Source organism: Ceratotherium simum, chromosome 29 (genome assembly GCF_057802395.1).
Source record: "Ceratotherium simum simum isolate JZ-2026a chromosome 29, ASM5780239v1, whole genome shotgun sequence".
Lineage (NCBI taxonomy): Eukaryota > Metazoa > Chordata > Mammalia > Perissodactyla > Rhinocerotidae > Ceratotherium > Ceratotherium simum.
Window position 1 is genome coordinate 21089517 of NC_141928.1, and position 20963 is coordinate 21110479.

A 20963-nucleotide genomic window follows, 5' to 3' on the forward strand; every position below is an offset into this window, starting at 1 on the left:
CCATCCCTCAGGTCCATTTCAGATTGCCACCTCTTTTGTGGTGTCTTTCTTGAGCACCTCAATAGAATGTCACCTCCCTCCACTTTGAATATTAATAGACCTAGTTTGACCAATTTCTTTTGTTACCTATTACATCATTAATATAGTCACAATGTATTTCCCTGATGATCCCATCCCTTCTGGATACAAAGTTTCCTCTCTGATCTACTGTCTATTTGATCGGTGTTATTTTTATTGCTTCTATTATCATTAGCTACCATATGTTAAGCTCCTACTATGTGTCAGGCACTGTGCTGGTAGCTTAATATACATTTTTTCGCTTCATCCCATCCTCCCACAACACTATGAAATGGACATATGTATAGTCATGTAGGAGATGAGGCAAGAGAGTCTCAGAGGGGGAAAGTGAATGGCTACAGGCAGCAGCTACTAAGCAGAAGAGGTGGATTCTAGCACAGGTCTATTTCTCTCCAAAGAATAGGCTATTTCTGCCACGCCCAGCTGCTTCATCAACACAATTGTTTAGACTGCTGAGGGAAATGGACTGAGTCCCTCAAAAACTCAGAAGCAAACTAGTGCAGGGTCAACAGAAGATGGAAAGTCATGAGTTATCTTTGACAAGCTCTACCAGCTCCCAAGAGAAGGGTGAAGCAGAGAAGTCAAGATGTTGGGCGTGGCCAGAGTGGTTCCTGGAGCAACCTATCTTTGGTTTTATTTGAGGAGAAGAAACTCATGGAGATCTTGGGACTCTAAAGTATGTGGAGAGAGGAAGAAGAAAAAGAATGGGGGGAAAGGATGCTGACCCGGGGCAAGGTGGGTGTCCCTTCAGATTTGAGGAGGACAATAACCACAAAGACCGTTCTTCATTTGTATATGTTTGTTATTGTATATGTATGTTGTATATGTTCATTTGGATATGTTTGAACATGTCAGGCATGGAAATTACAGTGCACCTATCTATTTGCTTATGTTCAGGTGAGTTATTGAAAAATATCATCTTATCTCTCTAGTCTCCTGGCACCTGCATCTGAGGTACACACCCATTTTCATTAGACGGGAGACTGAACAGTATCTAACTTTCTTATAGACTCTTCTTGACCTCTCTGAGCCTCAGTTTCCTCATTTGTACCATGGGTTTAATATCACCAAGCAGCCCTTTAAACCAGTCCTGCTTGATAGAACTTCCTGCAATGATGGAAATGTTCTTTATCCACATTGTCTGAGATTATAGCCACTATTAAGTGCATGAAATATGGGTAGTACAATGAGGGATGGAATTTTTTATTGTACTTAATTTTAATTCATTTTAATTTTAATAACCTCTCGTGGCTAGTGGCTGCCATATTGGACAGCACAGCTCCAGACTAACAAATTCAAAGTTTGCTGCCTTTCTTAAGTTTAAGTTTTCTGCCTTCTCTCTCATGGGGAAATCTTCACGATAGATATTTTACCCCAGATTAATTATGTTTTAAGAAGTTAACAGGAAAGAAGTCACCTAAAGAGTCTCAAAAAAACAATTCACGGCAGTTCATTTGGCTCTTGATAAAGTTAGAAAGCAAAGTCTGCTCCACACGTGTATTTTTCTGCATTCAGCATATGTGCTGAGCCAGGGTACAGAGCCAGGCAATATGCATTACTTAGAAATAGCCGCTTTGTCCTGGACATATGACCCCAACGATCTGTGTATTGAGCCAGTGCAAAGGCTATGTCTCTTCCTGCTGCCCTCCTTTGCAAACATTGACTCACCAGATTCTTTAATCTCACCATAAAAGATCAGTCGATTGATTGATAGATAGATAGATATTGATATGAGTATAGATATAGATATAGATTTGTTGTTAGTGCTGTTGAGTCGATTCCAACTCCTAGTGACCCTCTGCACAGAGGAGCGGAACCCTGCTCAGGGTTTTGCGCCATCCTCTCAGCTTCCAGCATTATATCAGACAATGCTCCGCTGCTATTCATAGGGTTTTCATGGCCGGTTTTCAGAAGTGGGTGGCCATGTCCTTCTTCCTAGTCTGTCTTAGTCTGGAAGCTCCGCTAAAACCTCTCAACCATGGGTGACCCTGCTGTTACTTGAAATACTGGTGGCATAGCTTTCAGCATCACAGCAGCACACAGCTGTCACGGTGTGACACCCCACGGACAGATGGTGTGATTCCCTGATGGGGAACCCAGGCCACAGCAGTAAGAGCGCCCAATCTTAACTACTATACCACTAGGGCTGGCTATAGATAGTTATAGATATGGATATGATGGAGATGGAGATGGAGATGGAGATGGAGATGGAGATAATCTCCCAGGGCATATTTGCCTGGGATCTCCGAGAGACAAGTCTCCACTTCACTGCAGAACTCTTATCCTTGCTTAAAAAAACAGACCTGCGTATGTCAAGGTAGGAGTTTTAAGAGTTGGGAGAAAGAAAATCCTGGAAAAAATACAAGTTGAAGTCTATATTTTTCACTACAAAAGCTTCCCTTTATTGAGCTCTTGCTGTTGCCAAAGACTGTACCTTTCCCATTATACACATCATCGCGTGCACTTTTCACAACAGTCCTACGAGGACACTCGTGTCACATTTTATTGATGACATGACTCTGGCTTACAGTAGTAGATAACACCTTGCTCAAGGAAAAGGAAGTATTTGAACCATGACTCAAGCCAAAGACAGTTTGTCTATAAAACCTGTGCTCATCAACAGTATTCTATTTACATTCCAGCACCTTGGAACCTGCTATAGTCTCAAAGAATTATTATCCTTTCTATTGGATGATTCTAACTAGAAAAATATTTCTCCTCTTCTGCTGAAATTTGCCTTCTCATAACCAACCCTACCCTCACTCCCAACATATACATACATCAGCGCTCGCTCTGTCTTTTGGGGCCGCAAGAAACAAGCCAGGTCCTGCTTCTCCAGGATTTATACATGGTAATCATGTCCCTCTCAATCTTGGCTTTTTCAATTACAGAATAAACAGGCAGAGGTCTGCCTTCCTTCCTCCTACAAGATATTTTCCAGACCTTCCATTGCCTGATCACTTCCTATAAAGATAAGAATCTACTTGTGCATTTTTAAGAGTCTCTATAGAATAAGTTGTTCATTCTGAAACTTTAAAAGCCCTACTGTCAGAACATGATTCTTCATGTCTAACTGAAATATCTCAAACTGCAATCTAAAGTAGTTTTCCCTAGCTCTATCCTCAAAGGAGACATTAACCAGTCAGTTGTCTGCATGACAATATTTTACATTCTTAAAGGTTATTATTTGCTCCCTATATTTTTTTCTCTCTAGTGTAAATATTTCCAGTTCTAGTAAATGTATCTTTGTAAGGTTTGTCTCCTTACCCATCAGTGATTTCTGTAGCTCCTCTTTGATCTAGATCCAAGCTGCTGCTGAGTTTAGGACTGGATTCAATGAAGAGGTCAAACTCAAACTGAAGCTAAGGGAGGCTATTGGCCTGGACTCAAGCTAGCTTTTACTCCTAGGAATGCAACAAAATAGCAGCTACTTTTTAATCTGTGCCTACTATAGCCTGGACATTGTGATAGGTGTTTTAAGTAAAGAAAGCTAATCCATAATTTCTTCTGGAAGGGTTTTGACCCCCATTTTACAAATGAGGTCATTTGAGGTCAAATGAGGTTTAGAGAGGATAAATAGCTTGCCAAACTCACAGAGCTAGTGAGTGGCGTTTGAACCCAGGTGCCTCTAATTCCAAAGCCTAGGCATTTTCCACCACACTGAAGATATAATGGGTCTTTCCCAAAGTACAAAAACATCCACCTGCCCTCAGACCACCAGGAGCCAATGGGAAATACACAACCCTCAAGAATTACATTTCCTTTCTCCAAACAATGCAGCGTTTGGCTGTGCCAGTGGACGTCTCTTACACACACAGTGAAAAATCCTCACTCAACCCATACTCTGGTCATTATTACTCTAGACTCATTGCCTTGGAGTCTCAACCAGCAACTCTCACAGCTTTTTAGATGGAAATTTAAGTCCTTTAGCAACACACACAAAAGTGTTGGGTAAAAGTCCAAAAGCATTTCAAACTTGGCCCATGGCTCTTTCTCATAAAAAAAAAAAAGAGCTAAGAATTGAGGGGAAGAGGGCGGGAAGGAAAGACTTTGTGCAGGCAAAGAGAGTTAAAGCAATTGCAATAGAGTATGCGATCAATAAATATTTGTCCAGTAAACAAATAAGATGAGCTATGCTCATTTGAGAGAAGAGAAGTTGCCAATTTATCCTCTTCATAATAATTTTCATTCAGTGGGCTTGCCTACATCACAGATCCCCAAATTCTAATTTAGGAAACTAATTTGAATAAGAAAGCATACTCAGAAGAAGCTTTTTGTTTCTTTTTTTTCCCCCCTAACCAGGGAGTAGGTGCCCTAAGTAGATGTTACATGGATAGTTGGTAAAATATCAAATATGACTATAATTAGGGTGTGGTATGGATAGGAAGTTCTTGATTAAATGCACAGCCGGTGCTTTCTAGGTTCCCAGAGCCCTGGTCAGTCCTACAGAATGTTTCTAGGTTCAATTTTCTCTGCCACAAGCCCTCTCCAGATTTTGCAAAGACTTTCTGTCGTCAGGAAAGAGGTGATCACTTGGGATCATGTTGAGACATTCTGTCATCGGGATAAGATCTTCCTGGAAGAAAAAGAATTGGGAAACCTCTTATAGGATAAACAATCTAAATACCACATCTAATTAACATAAACAGCTAACTTAGAATGTGCAAGTGTGAGAACAGCATGGGCATAGGAAACTATCAATTTGTGAAATGACTAATTAAAAAACAAGTAGCTCTCAATTGTTTTCTTGAACTACATTCAGATGTATTTCCTAATTCAAGAAGACTATAAATGACTTCATACCGTGTATAGATCGTTCTCACATGAATCCAAGGCATATTTTCATCAATATTATCACCACCTAAAGTTTAACCATGTGTTTCTATCTTTACTCAATAATTTCTCAACTGCCTTTGACAACTCCCTGTGCTGTAAACCTTGACAGTGCTGTTTTTTTTTCTTCTAATGCAAGTGGCTGACTTAAACTTGGATTGCAGAGGCATCCACTTCAAAGATGGCTCTCTGGAATAAACACATTGCCAGCCACAAACTAGATAAAGAGCCAGGCTACCTCCCCACACTGAGGCTTGTTTGTTTTAGAGATCTTGATTAATTTCAATAACCGACCCTTTGGGCTACTTGTTTTTTTCTCTTCCCACTTTTTAAATTCCAGCTCTTATGTTTTAAATTCCCCAATAAAGAGTGTGCCTGTGAAACCCTAGGCCACCACCCTCAACCCCAATAAAAGCAGAACCCCAGGCCCATGCTCTCTCTCTCTCTACTCATGACCTTGCTCTTTGGCCCCAGGTGTGCCTTGCAATTTCCACATCCTGTAAGTAATAAATCTTTTTTGTTTTTTCCAAAGTTTCCGGATGGTTATTGCTGAAGGGCGTCTTGCAATCATAATAAGAACCACAAGGGCTGGTCCAGCCACAACATTGGTTATTGATAAGCTGAGACCAGCTCACAACACTCCCCTTTCCTCTGCTACTTAATTGTGCACTCAGGTGAATAGCCATAAGACAACTTAACAATGTTAAGAACTGCTTCGCAGTAGCATATTCTCCTCCATACTCTGTATCTAATCTTTTTCATTCTTTAACGATCACTTTAAATTCCATTCTTTGCAACACTCTGTGTCCTATGACTCTTTTGACAATTCCTTTTATATCTTTCAAACTCTGTAAGCACTTATATTTTAAACCACAAAATAAATAATTTGCATTCTTTCTTGCTTTGTTCCTTAAATATTGAATGGATGATTCCATTTTCTTCTTAATTCTATTGTTAAGCTCTCTGAGGGTAGGCACTTGGTCTTATAATTATTTCTACCATCCAAAGTGGAAAACTTAATGTATTAGTCTGCTTGGGCTGCCATAACAAAATACCACAGACAGGGTGGCTTAAACAACAGAAATTTATTTTCTCACAATTTTAGAGGCTGGAAGGCCTGGATCAAAGTGCTGAGAATTCAGTTCTGGTAAGGTGTCTCTCTTCTTGGCTTGCAGATGGCCACCTTCTCACTGTGTCCTCACGTGGCCTTTCCTCTGGGCACAAGCAGAAAAAGAGAGAAAGAGAGAGATCTCTGGTGTCTTTTGCTCTTCTTACAAGGACACCAATACTATCAGATTAGGACCCCGCCCTTATGACCTCATTTTACTGTAATTATCTCCCTAAAGTCCCTGTCTCCAAATACAGTCACAGTGGGAGTTAGGGCTTCAACATATGAATTTGGGTGGAGGAGAGGACATGATTGAGTTCATAACACTCAGTAAGAATAAGATAAGTACATGTTGATTGGAGAAGACATCAAAGGCTCATGGACATCCTTTCTGAGCTGTCTCTTGCCCTGAATCATAGTTTGGACAACTGGGTCAGGAACACTCTGTCAGGCTCTTCTAAAAACTTGACCTTTTAAGGTTTTGGAAATAAATCAAGGAGAAAAGAATTTGAGGTTCAGAGAGTCAGAATACTATTCCAACAGCCACATAACTAGTAAGAAGCTCAGCTGGAATTAAAACTCAGTTTGCCTTCTGGAGTCCTTCATTTTAACCCTGCCTCCCACAGCAGAGAAGAACTGGCAGATGGTGTTAAACTTGAATTGGAGGGTCGATAATAAGAGGTAGGAGTTATTGAACATCTACTGGGACTATGGCCTTCATGTCGCTATGATGGCTCACTCAGTGCTAGTGAATATTGAAGAGATTCATGAATATATGGTTTCTACTTAATGTTTTCGTTTACATCATTATTTTAACCCTGACATTAGCCATTATGATCTTCACTGTATGGAAGTGAAATAAGACCAATAAAAGATCTTATCCAAAGGCTAGAGCTGAGATCTAAACTCATGTCTGTTCTGTCTTATTCCAAAGTTTTGACCTTTCCCCTGTACCCTGTTGTCTCCCTAAATTTCCAGAAGTTGAATAGAGAGTGGAAGCTTTCCTTTAAGATTGGAAAATTATTTTAGAGACCATTTTATATCAATACTACAGTGAATATTGAAGGAATATCAGAAGAGCTTCAAACACAGGAAATATAAAGTCAAAATTCACTTGAGGGCTGGCCTGGTGGCGTAGTGGTTAGATGCGCACGCTCTGCTGCAGCAGCCCGGGGTTCGCAGGTTCGGATCCCGGGCATGCACCAACGCACTGCTTGTCAAGCCACGCTGTGGCAGTGTCCCATATAAAGTAGAGGAAGATGGGCACGAATGTTAGCCCAGGGCCGATCTTCCTCAGCAAAAAGAGGAGAATTGGCAACAGATGTTAGCTCAGGGCTGGTCTTCCTCACACACAAAAAAATTTACTTGGAATTGCAGATATTCAATAGATTCAATTAGCAGTAGATACTAACAAGCTTGTTATTTTCTTTGTTTACTTGTAGAAGAGAATTCCTTTAAGAAGATCAGAAACGACTGATTTGGATTCTACTCTGTGCTTCGAAATACCCAATTCTACCTGAGAGTGAGACACCCAAGGACCATAGAATCCCAGAAACATCCAGCCAAACCCACCTCCACCATGGGGGCCACGACTCGGCTGTTGGCAGGTGTCTTCCTATCTTTACTTGCCGTCTCTACTGAAGGCGGGGTCCTCAAGAAAGTCATCCGGCACAAGCGACAGAGTGTGGTGAACATCACCCAGCCAGAGGAAAACCAGCCAATGGTGTTTAACCATGTCTACAACATCAAGCTGCCCGTAGGGTCCCAGTGCTCGGTGGATCTGGAATCAGCCAATGGGGAGAAAGACCTGGCCCCACTGTCGGAGCCCAGCGAAAGCTTCCAGGAGCAAACAGTGGATGGAAACAACCAGATCGTCTTCACACACCGCATCAACATCCCCCGCCGGGCCTGCGGTTGCGCGGCTGCTCCAGACGTCAAGGAGCTCCTGAGCAGATTGGAGGAGCTGGAGAACCTGGTGTCATCCCTGCGGGAGCAGTGTACCACGGGAGCAGGCTGCTGTCTCCAGCCGGCCGAAGGTACAAGCTGGTGACTGGCCCAGCCCCTCATTCGACAAATGGGAGAAATGATGAGCATGGCAGGATCCATCAGTGGTTCCCAAAGTGGATTCCCTGGGGAACTAGCCTCACAAAGTCTTCACTAAAGAGATTTTATGGTCAAATAAATGTGGAGAATACAATCATCTCTGTTCTGCTCTTGGTGATAAATGTTTCTCAGAGGAACTTTCAGGCCTCTGAGAAGTTTTGCTTCGAAAAACCCTATTTCACTTAAATTACTGGTTTCTAAGACTCATTTGACCATGAAATCTACCCATTGTCTACCCCAAAACCTGTGAACATATTATGAAATTCTTGACCCAAAGATTGCTCTCTGAAAGGTACTGATATGGCCCCCTCACCTCCTTGTACAGATAGGGAAACGAAGGCCCAGAAAGAGGATGGGATCCCTCAAGGTCTTGCAATAAGTGGCCAAGTTAGGACTTAAACCACAGTATTCCACACCCCGGGGTTCTTACAAATGTACAGTGCTGCCCATGGTGGTGCACATTCTGTGGGAATTGGAAAAAAAAAAGTTTCAGTTTGATGGCAACAACAATGATGATCATAACTATGAATTGAGCCAACTTTATGTACCAGGCACTGTTTTCATCATCTCATTTAATCCTCCAATAACCTTTGAGATAAGGTTGAATGCTCCCATTCTATAGATCTCAGAACTGAGACTCACAGAAGTTAACCAAATGGCACAAGATGACACAACGAGTAATAAGAGATAGAAGCTTTGAATGCGCCTGTGTGTCTCCAGAACTCACACTCTTCCAGTTATACCTATTCACGTCCTTTTCTAAGGAATTTTGCCACTTTGAAATTATGTCTTCATCTCCACTCCCTAAAGTTGATAAAACTACAGAAGTTTCAACAGCTGCAAATCAGAGATGAAAATCTCTATTTATGCCACTCAAAAAAAATTACTGGGAAGTACTTGGACAATTTATTTCAAGAGTAGACATAATCACGGTTAAGTGGAAAGTACTATGGGGTACACTCTAGGGTTCTAAGGCAAAATAAAAAAGTTTTCTTTATGCATAAATTAGTTTGTCTTCCACCCTGTCAACTTCCTGGCAAAGTGCAGGTGGGAGTTACACAATAGAATTAGCACTAAATAGTGAGTGGAAAAAATTGCTTAAGGCAGTGCTAGCCAATAGAAATATAATATGAGCCATATATGTAATCTTAGATTTTCCAGTAGTCACATTAAAGAAATGAAAAAGAAACAGGTAACAATAATTTTAATCATCTATTTTATTTAACTCAATATAGCCAAATTATCCATTTTTCAGCCTGGGATCAATATAAAAATTATTAATGGATATTTTACATTCTTTTCTTTTACACTAAGTCTTTGAAATCTGCTGTGAATTTTACACTCACAGCACGTCTTAATTCAGATGAGCCACAATTCAATTGTTTGATGGCCACATGTGTCCAGTGGTCACCATACTACACAGCACAGGTTTAGAGTCTCACTTTTCAAACTTTTATTCTTAATTGCCTTCCTTCCTGCTGTCAGGAAGGAAATAAAATACAGTAATGCAACTGGGTCTAGGTGCAGAAAAATGGAAGTGAGTTTTGTTTCTTCTCCTTGGGATCCATGGAGATCACTCCAGTTACACCTGCAAGTTAAGTGACGACATGATATAGACCTCAAAGAATGAAATTATGCCAGCTCTGACCACGTATTCCTCAGATTCACTCACCACTATAGCCTTCGGGAAAGAGAGGGGAGAAAGATAGAGGCACAGGAGTTTTGTGGGGGCAGAGCCAAAAGTGGTCCTGACAGAATTAGAAAGCTGCCTCATTTCTGTGGTGGAAAATTAGAAAGTTTGGTCACGTAAACCCGTCTACCAACTTGAGTCCACCCAAAAAACTCTGGAAGAGAAAATAAGAATAAACACAGCAGTAGGTTCTTAGTGTCCTCATTTAACCCTAATATACCCTGGGGAAGTGGGCTCTTAGTCCCACTTGATCAATGAAGAAACTGAGCTCCAGAGAGTCTAAATCCCTTCTCAAATCCAGCACAGCTTTGAGTCAAAGAGTCAGAATTGAGTTCAGTTCAACGATGATTTCTTGTGTGAAACAATTGTTCTCTAATGTGTCCGACCTTGGCTAGTTACAGGAGAAGTAGTAACATAGCCCAGCACACTGCATTCCACAAGGCAGTGAATCAGAATCGCTGGCATCATGAGACTACTTGAAAATTTGATAAAAACTGTAGATCCTCTCCCCATGGGTGGAAACACACACACACACACACACACACACACAGAACTGCACACATAAACACACTATGTTTGCATATGAGTCTACAATTTCAGAGATCACAGGTTAAGAATTCCTATCTAGTGTGATTGGATGGGGGGGTCCCATCTGATTTCACACACTAAGCAACTAGTTTTCAAGCCAGATGGGATCTGAGGGTGCAACCATGCTCTGGCTGAATTTGAATCTGGGTTTCGCGGGTAGAAATTGAGAAATTGAAAATTGAGCTGAGCGCATCTGTTCTCTTTCTTGCAGGCCGCCTGGACACCAGGCCCTTCTGCAGCGGCCGGGGGAACTTCAGCACCGAAGGATGTGGTTGTGTTTGTGAACCTGGCTGGAAAGGCCCCAACTGCTCTGAGCCCGACTGTCCAGGCAACTGTCACCTGCGAGGGCAGTGCCTCGACGGGCAGTGCATCTGCGATGAGGGCTTCACAGGGGAGGACTGCAGCCAGCTGGCTTGTCCCAGCGACTGCAATGACCAGGGCAAGTGCGTGAACGGGGTCTGCGTCTGTTTCGAAGGCTACGCCGGGGCCGACTGCAGCCAGGAGGTCTGCCCGGTGCCCTGCAGCGAGGAGCATGGCAGGTGTGTGGAGGGCCGCTGTGTGTGCCGAGATGGCTTTGCCGGTGATGACTGCAACGAGCCCCTGTGCCTCAACAACTGCAACAACCGTGGGCGGTGCGTGGACAACGAGTGTGTGTGTGACGACGGCTTCACGGGTGAAGACTGCGGCGAGCTCGTCTGCCCCAACGACTGTTTCGACCGGGGCCGCTGTGTCAACGGCACGTGCTTCTGCGAAGAAGGCTTCACGGGGGAGGACTGCAGTCAACCCACCTGCCCCAACGCCTGCCACGGTCAGGGCCGGTGCGAGGAGGGCCAGTGCGTGTGCGACGAAGGCTTCGCCGCCGTGGACTGCAGCGAGAAGAGGTGTCCTGCTGATTGTCACAACCACGGCCGCTGCGTTGATGGGCAGTGTGAGTGTGACGATGGCTACACGGGAGCTGACTGTGGAGAACTCAAGTGTCCCAATGGCTGTAGTGGCCACGGCCGCTGTGTCAACGGGCAGTGCGTGTGCGACGAGGGCTACACTGGGGAGGACTGCGGCCAGCTGCGGTGTCCCAATGACTGCAACAGTCGCGGCCGCTGCGTCCAGGGGAAGTGTGTGTGCGAACAAGGCTTCCAGGGCTACGACTGCAGTGAAATGACCTGTCCCCATGACTGCCACCAGCACGGCCGCTGCGTGAATGGCATGTGTGTCTGTGATGATGGCTACACAGGCGAGGACTGCCGGGAGCTGCGATGCCCTGGGGATTGCAGCAACCGGGGCCGCTGTGTGGACGGGCAGTGCGTGTGCGAGGATGGCTTCACCGGCCCCGACTGTGCAGAACTCTCCTGCCCCAGTGACTGCCATGGCCAGGGCCGCTGTGTGAACGGGCAGTGCGTGTGCCACGAAGGCTTCATGGGCAAAGACTGCAAGGAGCGGAGCTGTCCTGACGACTGTCATGGCCGGGGCCGCTGCATGGACGGCCAGTGCGTCTGCCAGGAGGGCTTCACGGGTCCAGACTGCGGGCAGCGCTCCTGCCCCAATGACTGTAGTAACTGGGGGCAGTGCGTCGCCGGCCGCTGCATCTGCAGTGAGGGCTACACCGGGGAAGACTGCTCGGAGGGTGAGTAAAGTGCAAACACTAGCCCGATCACGGCCACGATAGAGTGGACACCCAGTGTGTGTTGGAGAACTCTGCATTAAATTAAACACATGCGCGTGCGCGCGCGCGCGCGCGCACACACACACACACACACACACACACACTGACTCTTTAAGGGGCCCTGGGCATTCACCTGTTACAGGGCTACCTATTTGAGGGCTCAGAGGCTCAGAGAGCTTATGGAATTGTCCCAAGGACACACAGCTAATACATCACAGAGCTAGTATTTGAGTCTGCCTAACTCGTCTACACTGAGTTGAACACCCAGTGCCCAAGATGAGGTAGATGATGTAATAACCTCCCTTTTGCTAGATGTCAACCTTCTTTCCTATTCCCCATTGACTTCAAACCAATAATAAGCTAAATCCCTCTACTTGGATAGAAGTAAAATTTCCGCTAAATTGAATGGACAGTGAGATTACATAAAACACACAGTTTTAAATGCACATTCAGCAAAAGACTAAATACGGATCACCTCTGAGGGAGACCCGTCTCTTAAATCATCTTTTCGTTACTGTCTTTGACCCCAAGGATTGTGAGCTCCTTGAAGGGGCATTATCCCGACAGTTAGCACAGGGCATTGTATGAAGTCTAAGTGCTCATTAAACGTTGGATGAATGAAAACACAACAAAGACCCATGATGCTCATGCTTAATGAGGGTCTTCTTTGTCCTTCTTCTCTTATCCATCCATGTTGTACTTGTCGTGATGGGGAATTCCTGCCTTGATTAAAGGTACTGGAAGATAAGAATGAATAAATGGCTCTATGTTTAATGTGACCAAGGCAGAGAAGACTTGGAAATGACCCCAGACTGGCAGGGAGGAGAGGCAAGTCCCAAATTTGATGAGATGAAGTTGGGCAAGTCCCTCTGCAGCACCCACATTTGGAAAATGAAAGAGTTGGACCAGATGAGCCCCAAATACCCCTCCAGCGCTAGGGACGTGTGACTTGAACTCAGAGCATGGAGCCACGCTCAGGCTGCACTTTCTCATGCAAATGGCCTGCATCTGAACTGAGGTCCAAGGAGTGGAGAAGTTGGAGGGGCCAGGTCACAAAGAACCCTGAAGGCCACACTGCAGACCCGGAACTTTAGCCTGAAGGCAGTGGCCAGCCACCAAAGTTTCCAAGATGGGTCACAGCTGGGGATCCTTGATGATATCTGCATTTTAGAAAATGGAAGCTGGATTTCAGTCCTCAGTGACTGGCAGTCACTGGAAGAGACAGGTCAAGGGAAACAAACCTAGAGAGAATGTGTGGGGAACATAATTGACCTGTCCTTTCTTATTCCTGCCAGTGTCCCCTCCCAAAGACCTCATCGTGACAGAAGTGACAGAAGAGACCGTAAACCTGGCCTGGGACAATGAGATGCGGGTCACGGAGTACCTCGTCCTGTACACACCCACCCATGAGGGCGGCCTGGAAATGCAATTCCGTGTCCCCGGAAACCAGACGTCCACCATCATCCGGGAGTTGGAGCCTGGCGTGGAGTATTTTATCCGTGTGTTCGCCATCCTGGAGAACAAGAAGAGCATCCCCGTCAGCGCCAGGGTGGCCACTTGTGAGTGAGCAGAACCCCCTTGGCAGCCTCAATTGCCCTCTGTTTGCCCAGGGCATAACCCGCCCCCATGAGTTACTGCCTCACCCTTGCCCCCATAGCTCTGCAGCTGTCCTTTTATAGTTACGCTAAATAGGAGCCTGGAATCCAGTTAAGCCCACTGAATACTTTTTTAAAGAAACTTCGTTTTCTACAAAATCTCCCTCCTGGCTCTCTTATCTCCTTCCTGCCACAGAGAATCATTACAGCCAACACTTAAGTGTTTACTATGCACCAGACTTTGTTTGAAGCACTCTGCATATCATAACCCATGTCACTCGCAATAATCCTTTGAGATAGGAGCTATTGTTAACCCATTTTACAGATAAGAAAACTGAGACTCTGAATGGCTAAGCATCTCATCTCAAAACACACAGTTAATAAGGGGTAGAGATGAGATTTGAACCCTGGTGGTCTGGGTGCAGATTTATGCTCCTAACTCTACTCCTACCTTTCTATGGAGCTCACTGACTATATATAGATATTATTTTTTTAAAGTAGAAACATTAGGGATAAAGTCATTCCTTTGAGAGTCCAATATCAGTACCATTACTCCCACACCTGAAAAGCAAGTTGTGGCTAGCAATTGGTCCTTTTTTGCTTAGTAACAGTAACATTGGCTGCCATTTATTAAACTTGTGCTTGATGCCAAGAAACATGGCGAGCAGTCTATATGGGCTGTATTACTCAGTCCTCAAAACATTCTCAAGGGGCAGACATACTTACCTTCTTCTCCCATGTGAAGAAACTGAGGCTCAGAGCAATTTGTACAACTTGCCCAAGCACAGAAAAGTTGTGATGGTGCTTAGATTCTAGCCCATGTCTGTCTGATTCTAAAGACTGTGCTCATATTAGGTTTAACTGTATGAAATTGCCAATATTTAATCCCATGGTTGGTCCTAATATTAATTTTCATACTGCCTCGCAGTAGACAGCATCCCAGAAGAACCCTTAAACAGACTCCAGCTCTGATGACCAACCCCTGACTGTGGCAGGCTTCTGCCCCTGGGGTTTAGTGGAATCGTGGCTGTGTTGCCCCGCCACACATGTGGCCATCTTTACCTCCTCTCTGTGCTCTTCCTGACAGACTTGCCTGCACCTGAAGGCCTCAAGTTCAAGTCGATCAAGGAGACATCTGTGGAGGTGGAGTGGGATCCTCTGGACATCGCTTTCGAAACGTGGGAGATCATCTTTCGCAATATGGTAAGGAGCACAGAGGAGCCGGCATATTTGACTGAGAGGATCTGAAAGATGGTCAAAGGGCTCTGTAGACGTATATCAACTTTATTTCCTTAGCTTTTGGTGGGGGATAAGGCTTTAATTAGCACCCTGTGTGTTTGCATATATATTTTAAGTGATTTTAATAAGTCAATAAGCGTAGCACTTAAGGCTGGGACCTAGACAAATAGATGTTATCTCTAGGTTCTGATTGCCCCTCATAGTCTTGCAAATCTCCACTCAGAGGCAAAGAAGAGAAAAAATTGTCTCCGTGTCAGAATGCCTCCCGGCATATCTGAGATTGAGTATCCCTTCTCTCTGGGCCTAAAAGCACATGTGAGGCAGGGAAGTGGGCTCCTGAGCTCAAACCAAGGCTCTGCCACTAACTGTGTGACTGTGGGACAATCACCCGACTTCTGGCTTCTTAGTCTATCAGAGAAGGGACTGAGCCTGTGGCTCCAGGATTGCTTTGGCTCTCACCTTCTGTCACTTGACTTGAGTGTCAAAGGAGTGAGTAGAGAGGGTTACGAGAACTTGAGAGATGTCTTTATCATCTCTGTATCCTCAGCACCTACCATACTGACCAGATGCCCTGTAGATGCCTGGTGAATAGATGAAAGAGAAAGAGGAATGAATGAATGTGGAATGAATGAGTCACACAAATGAAGAGGCTTTCATCTCCTTTAGGTCTTACCAAGGTGCTCTTATCTTTCAGAATAAAGAAGATGAGGGAGAGATCACCAAAAGCCTGAGGAGACCAGAGACCACCTACCGGCAAACTGGCCTAGCTCCTGGGCAAGAGTATGAGATCTCTCTGCACATCGTGAAGAACAATACCCGGGGCCCAGGCCTGAAGAGGGTGACAACCACCCGTGAGTATCACTATTAATGCCACTGATACAATGGTAAAGCCGAGTGTCCCTCATAGCACCTCTTGTTGATAACATGCCCTCTCATATAGCATCTGGATCAATTAGCCTTTGCTACATAAAAAAACAAGCCCCAAACTTAGTGGCTTAAAACAATAATTCTGCACAGTGATGATTTGTGGTAAGGGTCAGGGGGTCAATTTTTCTGTTGTTGACTGGGGTCACTTAGGCATCTGTGTGGCCTGCAGGCCGGTTGACCTAGGATGGCCTCAACCAGGATGGTACCTTTCTGCTCCATGTGGTCTCTCAGCCTCCAAGCTGCTAGCCTGGACCTGCTCACGTGGCAGGTGAGCAGGTTCGAAACTAGCACTATATTACTTTTGTTGAAGCAGATCTCAAGGCCGGTCCAGATTGGAGTGGTGGGTAAACACTCCTTAAACACCTCCATCTCTTGATGAGAGGAACTTCCAAGTGACATTTCAAAGGGGCACAGACACAGCAAGATAAATAATTGAGACCATTGTAAGCAATCTACAACATCCTCTAATCTGATATTAACACTCAGTCCTGTGAAAAATGTAGGGCAAATATTAAAGTTATTATTTTCCAAAAGTAGAAACGGAGGCTTAGAGAAGCTACATCAATTTAAGAAACACCACCTGATTAATACCATCAGGGCCACAATTTTAAGGCAGGGAACGGTTTTATAACTTGAACACCATTACCACCAGCAATGACTAGGCTCTGGTTTATGTAGGATGTTGATTCCATGTCTTCAACAGGAACCTAAATAAAAGGTCACTCAATACTAAAGATGTCAGAATTTCTTGGGGGTACTACTAGATCATTTGGGATCATTTGCATTGCCGTTTGGGAAAACCTCTGTATCTTCTTCAAGATAGCATATGTGCCAGCTGCTTAAGGAATTGACTCTTCTGGGTGGAGGGTTGTTGGAAAAGTTAAATCTGTTGACCAATGACAAGAAAGAACATCTTGCATGTAAATGTTTGCACATTTTGCCTAGCTCAGAGCCAATTCATAGGATTGTCTCCTTTATGAGTGAGTGTTTTCCACCATCCTGACAACACCCCTCTGTGGTAGGTAGAAGGCAGGTACCAACAGGAAAAAATCGTTAGATCACCAGAAAGTCATAGAAAACATGAAGCAGGTGCTTATCTGCTACAGAGGAGGCTCACTGAGAAAACAAAAGACGTTTCTTTCATCTGCCCTTTTCATTTTCATCTAAATGTAGGGATCGGCTCCTTACTTTCTTCTTATTGCAGGACAGACATCCCAACATTTGAAGTTCCATAATCACATAAATATCAACACCGAGAGGCAGATATTTACCTGTTCATTTTGCTGATACCTGAACTCTTTCCAGATTTAAAGGACTTTAAAGCTTTGGTGCCAAAACATTCTGGCTCCTTCCCTTTGGTCTCTGTATAGAGGTTGCATTCCAACCATTTTTGGCACATGACTGTTTTTGAGAGGCATCCCCATTTAAAGGACGAAGAGCATGGGCTTTGGACCTAAACAGTCCTGAGTTTGAATTCCAGCTTCATCCCTTACCATCACCTGGAGCAGGTCTACTTCTCTAAGCCTCAGACCTACCACCCGAAAAATGGGTTGATAGTATCCACCTTGTGGGCTCTCATGGGAGTTAAAACAAAAATGACAAGGCGCCATGCTTGGCACGTGGTGAGCACAAGGCAATGTTAGTCTCCTCTATTCAAGGGTCCCAAATCTAGAGGAGAGATCCGTGTCCTTGACTGACTCCCGACTTCTTTAATGAAACGGCTGCTGATGACGGAAGTAGGTATAGTTTGGGTGCTTTCTAGCACCTAGAGGAACACAGGACAGGTGGCTTCACTGTTGACTTGTAGCATCATTTTCATTGTGCATTTTGTGGGTTCATCATTTGTGAGCTGAAACTCATATATGAACACCTAGAATTAAAAAAATAGGCTCTGCAGTTTCTCACAATCAGCTGTAAATTATTCCTCCTCCTCATTTTCTGTACAAAACCAAGTTCCTTTCATTTGATAGTGTTTCCTCAAGCAATGCTGAAAACACACACTTAACTATTTTTAAAAATGAAAAGCAAAACATTGACTGAACGTCTAGTAAGTCTTCATTTTAGGCATTTACTGAATACCTGGCTTGTTTTAATGTTTGCATTAAAATTGTTTGCATAATTAAAAAAAAATAGAGTTGAGACATAAATGACAAAGCCTGACTCTATGCTGAGGATTAAGAAAGGTCAGAGACCCCCTCTCTGAATGAATGAGTGACCCCATCTAAATTGAATAATACAGTTTGACTAAACAGTAGAGAAATCTGTTGAAGAACAGTAGAAAAGTACAATATTAGGATACTCTTATTTTTAATTGTGGTAAGAACACTTAGCATGAGATCTGCCCTCTTAATGAGCTTTTAAGTGTACAATGCAATATTGTTAACTATAGGCACAATGTCGTACAGCAGATCTCTAGAACTTAATCATCTCGTATAACTGAAACTTTATACCGATCAGAGAGAGAGTATGTGTTTACCTGATTGCAACAGAGTCAAAAAGTCTTCTTGTTAGGAAGTGACATGTAAATGAGATTTTTAAGGATGAGTAGGAGATTTTTAGAGGGGACAGGGGCATCCTCTGGAAGAAGAAACAAAGGGACAGCAAGTGCAGAGGCCAGGAGGTGAGAAGCAGCGTGATGTGGTCTCAGAGCCCTGAGGACCCTGCTGTCAGAGCACAAAATAAAAGGGGGGATGGGCAGGAGGTGAGTAATGGGGCAAAAGGAAGGTCGAGATGAGGATACAAAGATAGGCAAGGCTGGAGACAGCCATGACTTTCTTGCCTAGATTCTTTTCATCAAAACTAACTTTCCATACACTGCAAAACAGTCCTTGCCTCACTTTTCGGCTCCATAATTCTGATGGAGAAGTTACCAACCATCCAGGGAGTTTTGCCTAATTAAAAAACCAGAGAAGGGCTGGCCTAGTGGCATAGTGGTTAAGTTTGCGTGCTCTGCTTCGGCGGCCCGGGGTTCTCTGGTTCGGATCCCGGACACGGACCTACGTGCCACTTATCAGGCCATGCTGTGGCAGGCGTCCCACATATAAAGTAGAGGAAGATGGGCATGGATGTTAGCCCAGGGCCAGTCATCCTCAATAAAAAGAGGAGGATTGGCAACAGATGGTAGTTCAGGGCTAATCTTCCTCATCAAAAAAAAAAAAAAAGAGAGACTAAGTCAATGTTTTTTAAATAAAGTAGCCCCTAAGCGTGTTTCTTCAATTTATGAGAACAGTAATGATGATAATAACAGAGTAACGACCGTTTATCACGTAACTGCCATGTTCTAGGCTCTGTGATAGATGCTTTATAAGCATCGTCTCCTTTAATTTTTGAAAAAAACAACAAACCTTACAAGGTAGCTGTCATCACCCCAACTTATAGCTTATCAAACAGGAAATTGAGGCTCAGAAAGATAAGTATGGTCAAGTGGTCAGTATGAACCTAAAGGTACACGAATGGATCTGGACAGTTGCAAGCCCTCTCTCTGCTCGGCCCCTGGCATGGCCCCAGTCTCTGAAACCACTCTGTCTTCTGCCCATCACAGGCTTGGACGCCCCCAGCCAGATCGAGGTGAAAGATGTCACGGACACCACTGCTCTGATCACCTGGTTCAAGCCCCTGGCCGAAATCGATGGCATCGAGCTCACCTACGGGACCAAAGACGTGCCAGGCGACCGCACCACCATCGATCTCACACAGGACGAGAACCAGTACTCCATCGGGAACCTGAAGCCAGACACAGAGTACGAGGTGTCCCTCATTTCCCGCAGAGGCGACATGTCCAGCAACCCAGCCAAGGAGACCTTCACAACAGGTAATGGGCCTTCCCTTGTTAACTTGACAGGAAAGGAAGGATTGTGAGACTTCCATCCCACTCTACGTTGGCGTGCCTTCCAGGCTCATTTTACAGCAAGAAATATAGAAAGGGGATTTTCATTCCTTTAAATTTTATTTTAAAATATTGTTGCAATTGATTGATTAATTTTTCAAAGAAAAAATACCCAAAATAATCTTCTAAATCAAAACATATATCTATTTTTGCATACATAGAGGATGCTGCTCTGACATTCTCAGGCAAAAATTCTGGTTACAATAAAATTCAAATAAATATTTTAATAATAAAATACAGTATATGGAAAACACGAATGAGAAAGATGCCGCCTAACCTCTTAGCCTATGGCATTTCTTTTAGAAGTACCAAAGTGTCAATCACTCATTCAATAAATACATATATATATATACATTTCTTTTTTTTTTTTTTTTTTTGGTGAGGAAGATGGTCCCTGAGCTAATATCTGTGCCAATCTTCCTCTATTTTGTATATGGGATGCCACCACAGCATGGCTTGATGAGCGATGTGTATGTCCATGCCTGGGATCCGAACCCACGAACCCCAGACTACTGAAGCAGACATGCAAACCTAACCACTAGGCAACCGGGCCGACCTCCTCAATAAATATTTTTTCAGGGCTCAGTAAGCACCATATGAGTTAGTAGAAATACAGTGATGAACACAACAGCCTAGTTCTTATACTCATGGAGATTATTTGTAAGTGTCTATATAGTTTTTCTAAGCACAAAATTGGAAGAAAATATGAATGGCTCAAGTATCACACATTAATAATAGAAAAGTGCCAAATATGTAGTATTTGTTTAGATTTGTGCATCAGCTATTGACACAGATGGGTGTGTGGGCGATTTTGTCATTTCTGTCCAATGGCAGGCACATTTCATATCTCAGTTTGAACTGTCGAAGACTCCCAGTCTCTTGGTTCCTGGTGTTTTCAATATAAATGTCCCTTCCTCTCCCAAACAGGCCTGGATGCTCCCAGGAACCTCCGCCGTGTCTCCCAGACAGACAACAGCATCACCCTGGAATGGAGGAATGGCAAGGCGGCCATTGACAATTACAGAATTAAGTACGCACCCATCTCTGGAGGGGACCACGCTGAGGTCGAAGTACCGAGGAGCCAACAAGCCACGACGAAAACCATACTCACAGGTGAGCTCCACATCCTCGATCCTCCAGAGAGAGAAAAAAGTGCAATTCCCAGCAATCCCTCTCAGTTTGACTTCAGTGAGTCAGTCTGTAGAACATTCCAGACATGGAGAAATTGTAGCCTCCAGGGACCAGCTCAGGGCCAT

General features: G+C 44.1%; 1 protein-coding gene across 1 annotated transcript in view; it reads left to right on the top strand.

Annotated features, from left to right (window-relative positions):
- TNC (tenascin C) overlaps window positions 1-20963 on the top strand; it is a 91802-nt gene that overhangs the window by 19485 nt on the left and 51354 nt on the right. Inside the window, exons 2-8 of the mRNA XM_087419211.1 lie at window positions 7462-8055; window positions 10612-12021; window positions 13356-13619; window positions 14743-14858; window positions 15589-15745; window positions 19363-19632; window positions 20635-20820. Coding sequence (XP_087275337.1) covers window positions 7599-8055; window positions 10612-12021; window positions 13356-13619; window positions 14743-14858; window positions 15589-15745; window positions 19363-19632; window positions 20635-20820 — 2860 coding nt within the window. The 5' untranslated portion in view covers window positions 7462-7598. The remainder of the gene's footprint in view (window positions 1-7461; window positions 8056-10611; window positions 12022-13355; window positions 13620-14742; window positions 14859-15588; window positions 15746-19362; window positions 19633-20634; window positions 20821-20963) is intronic.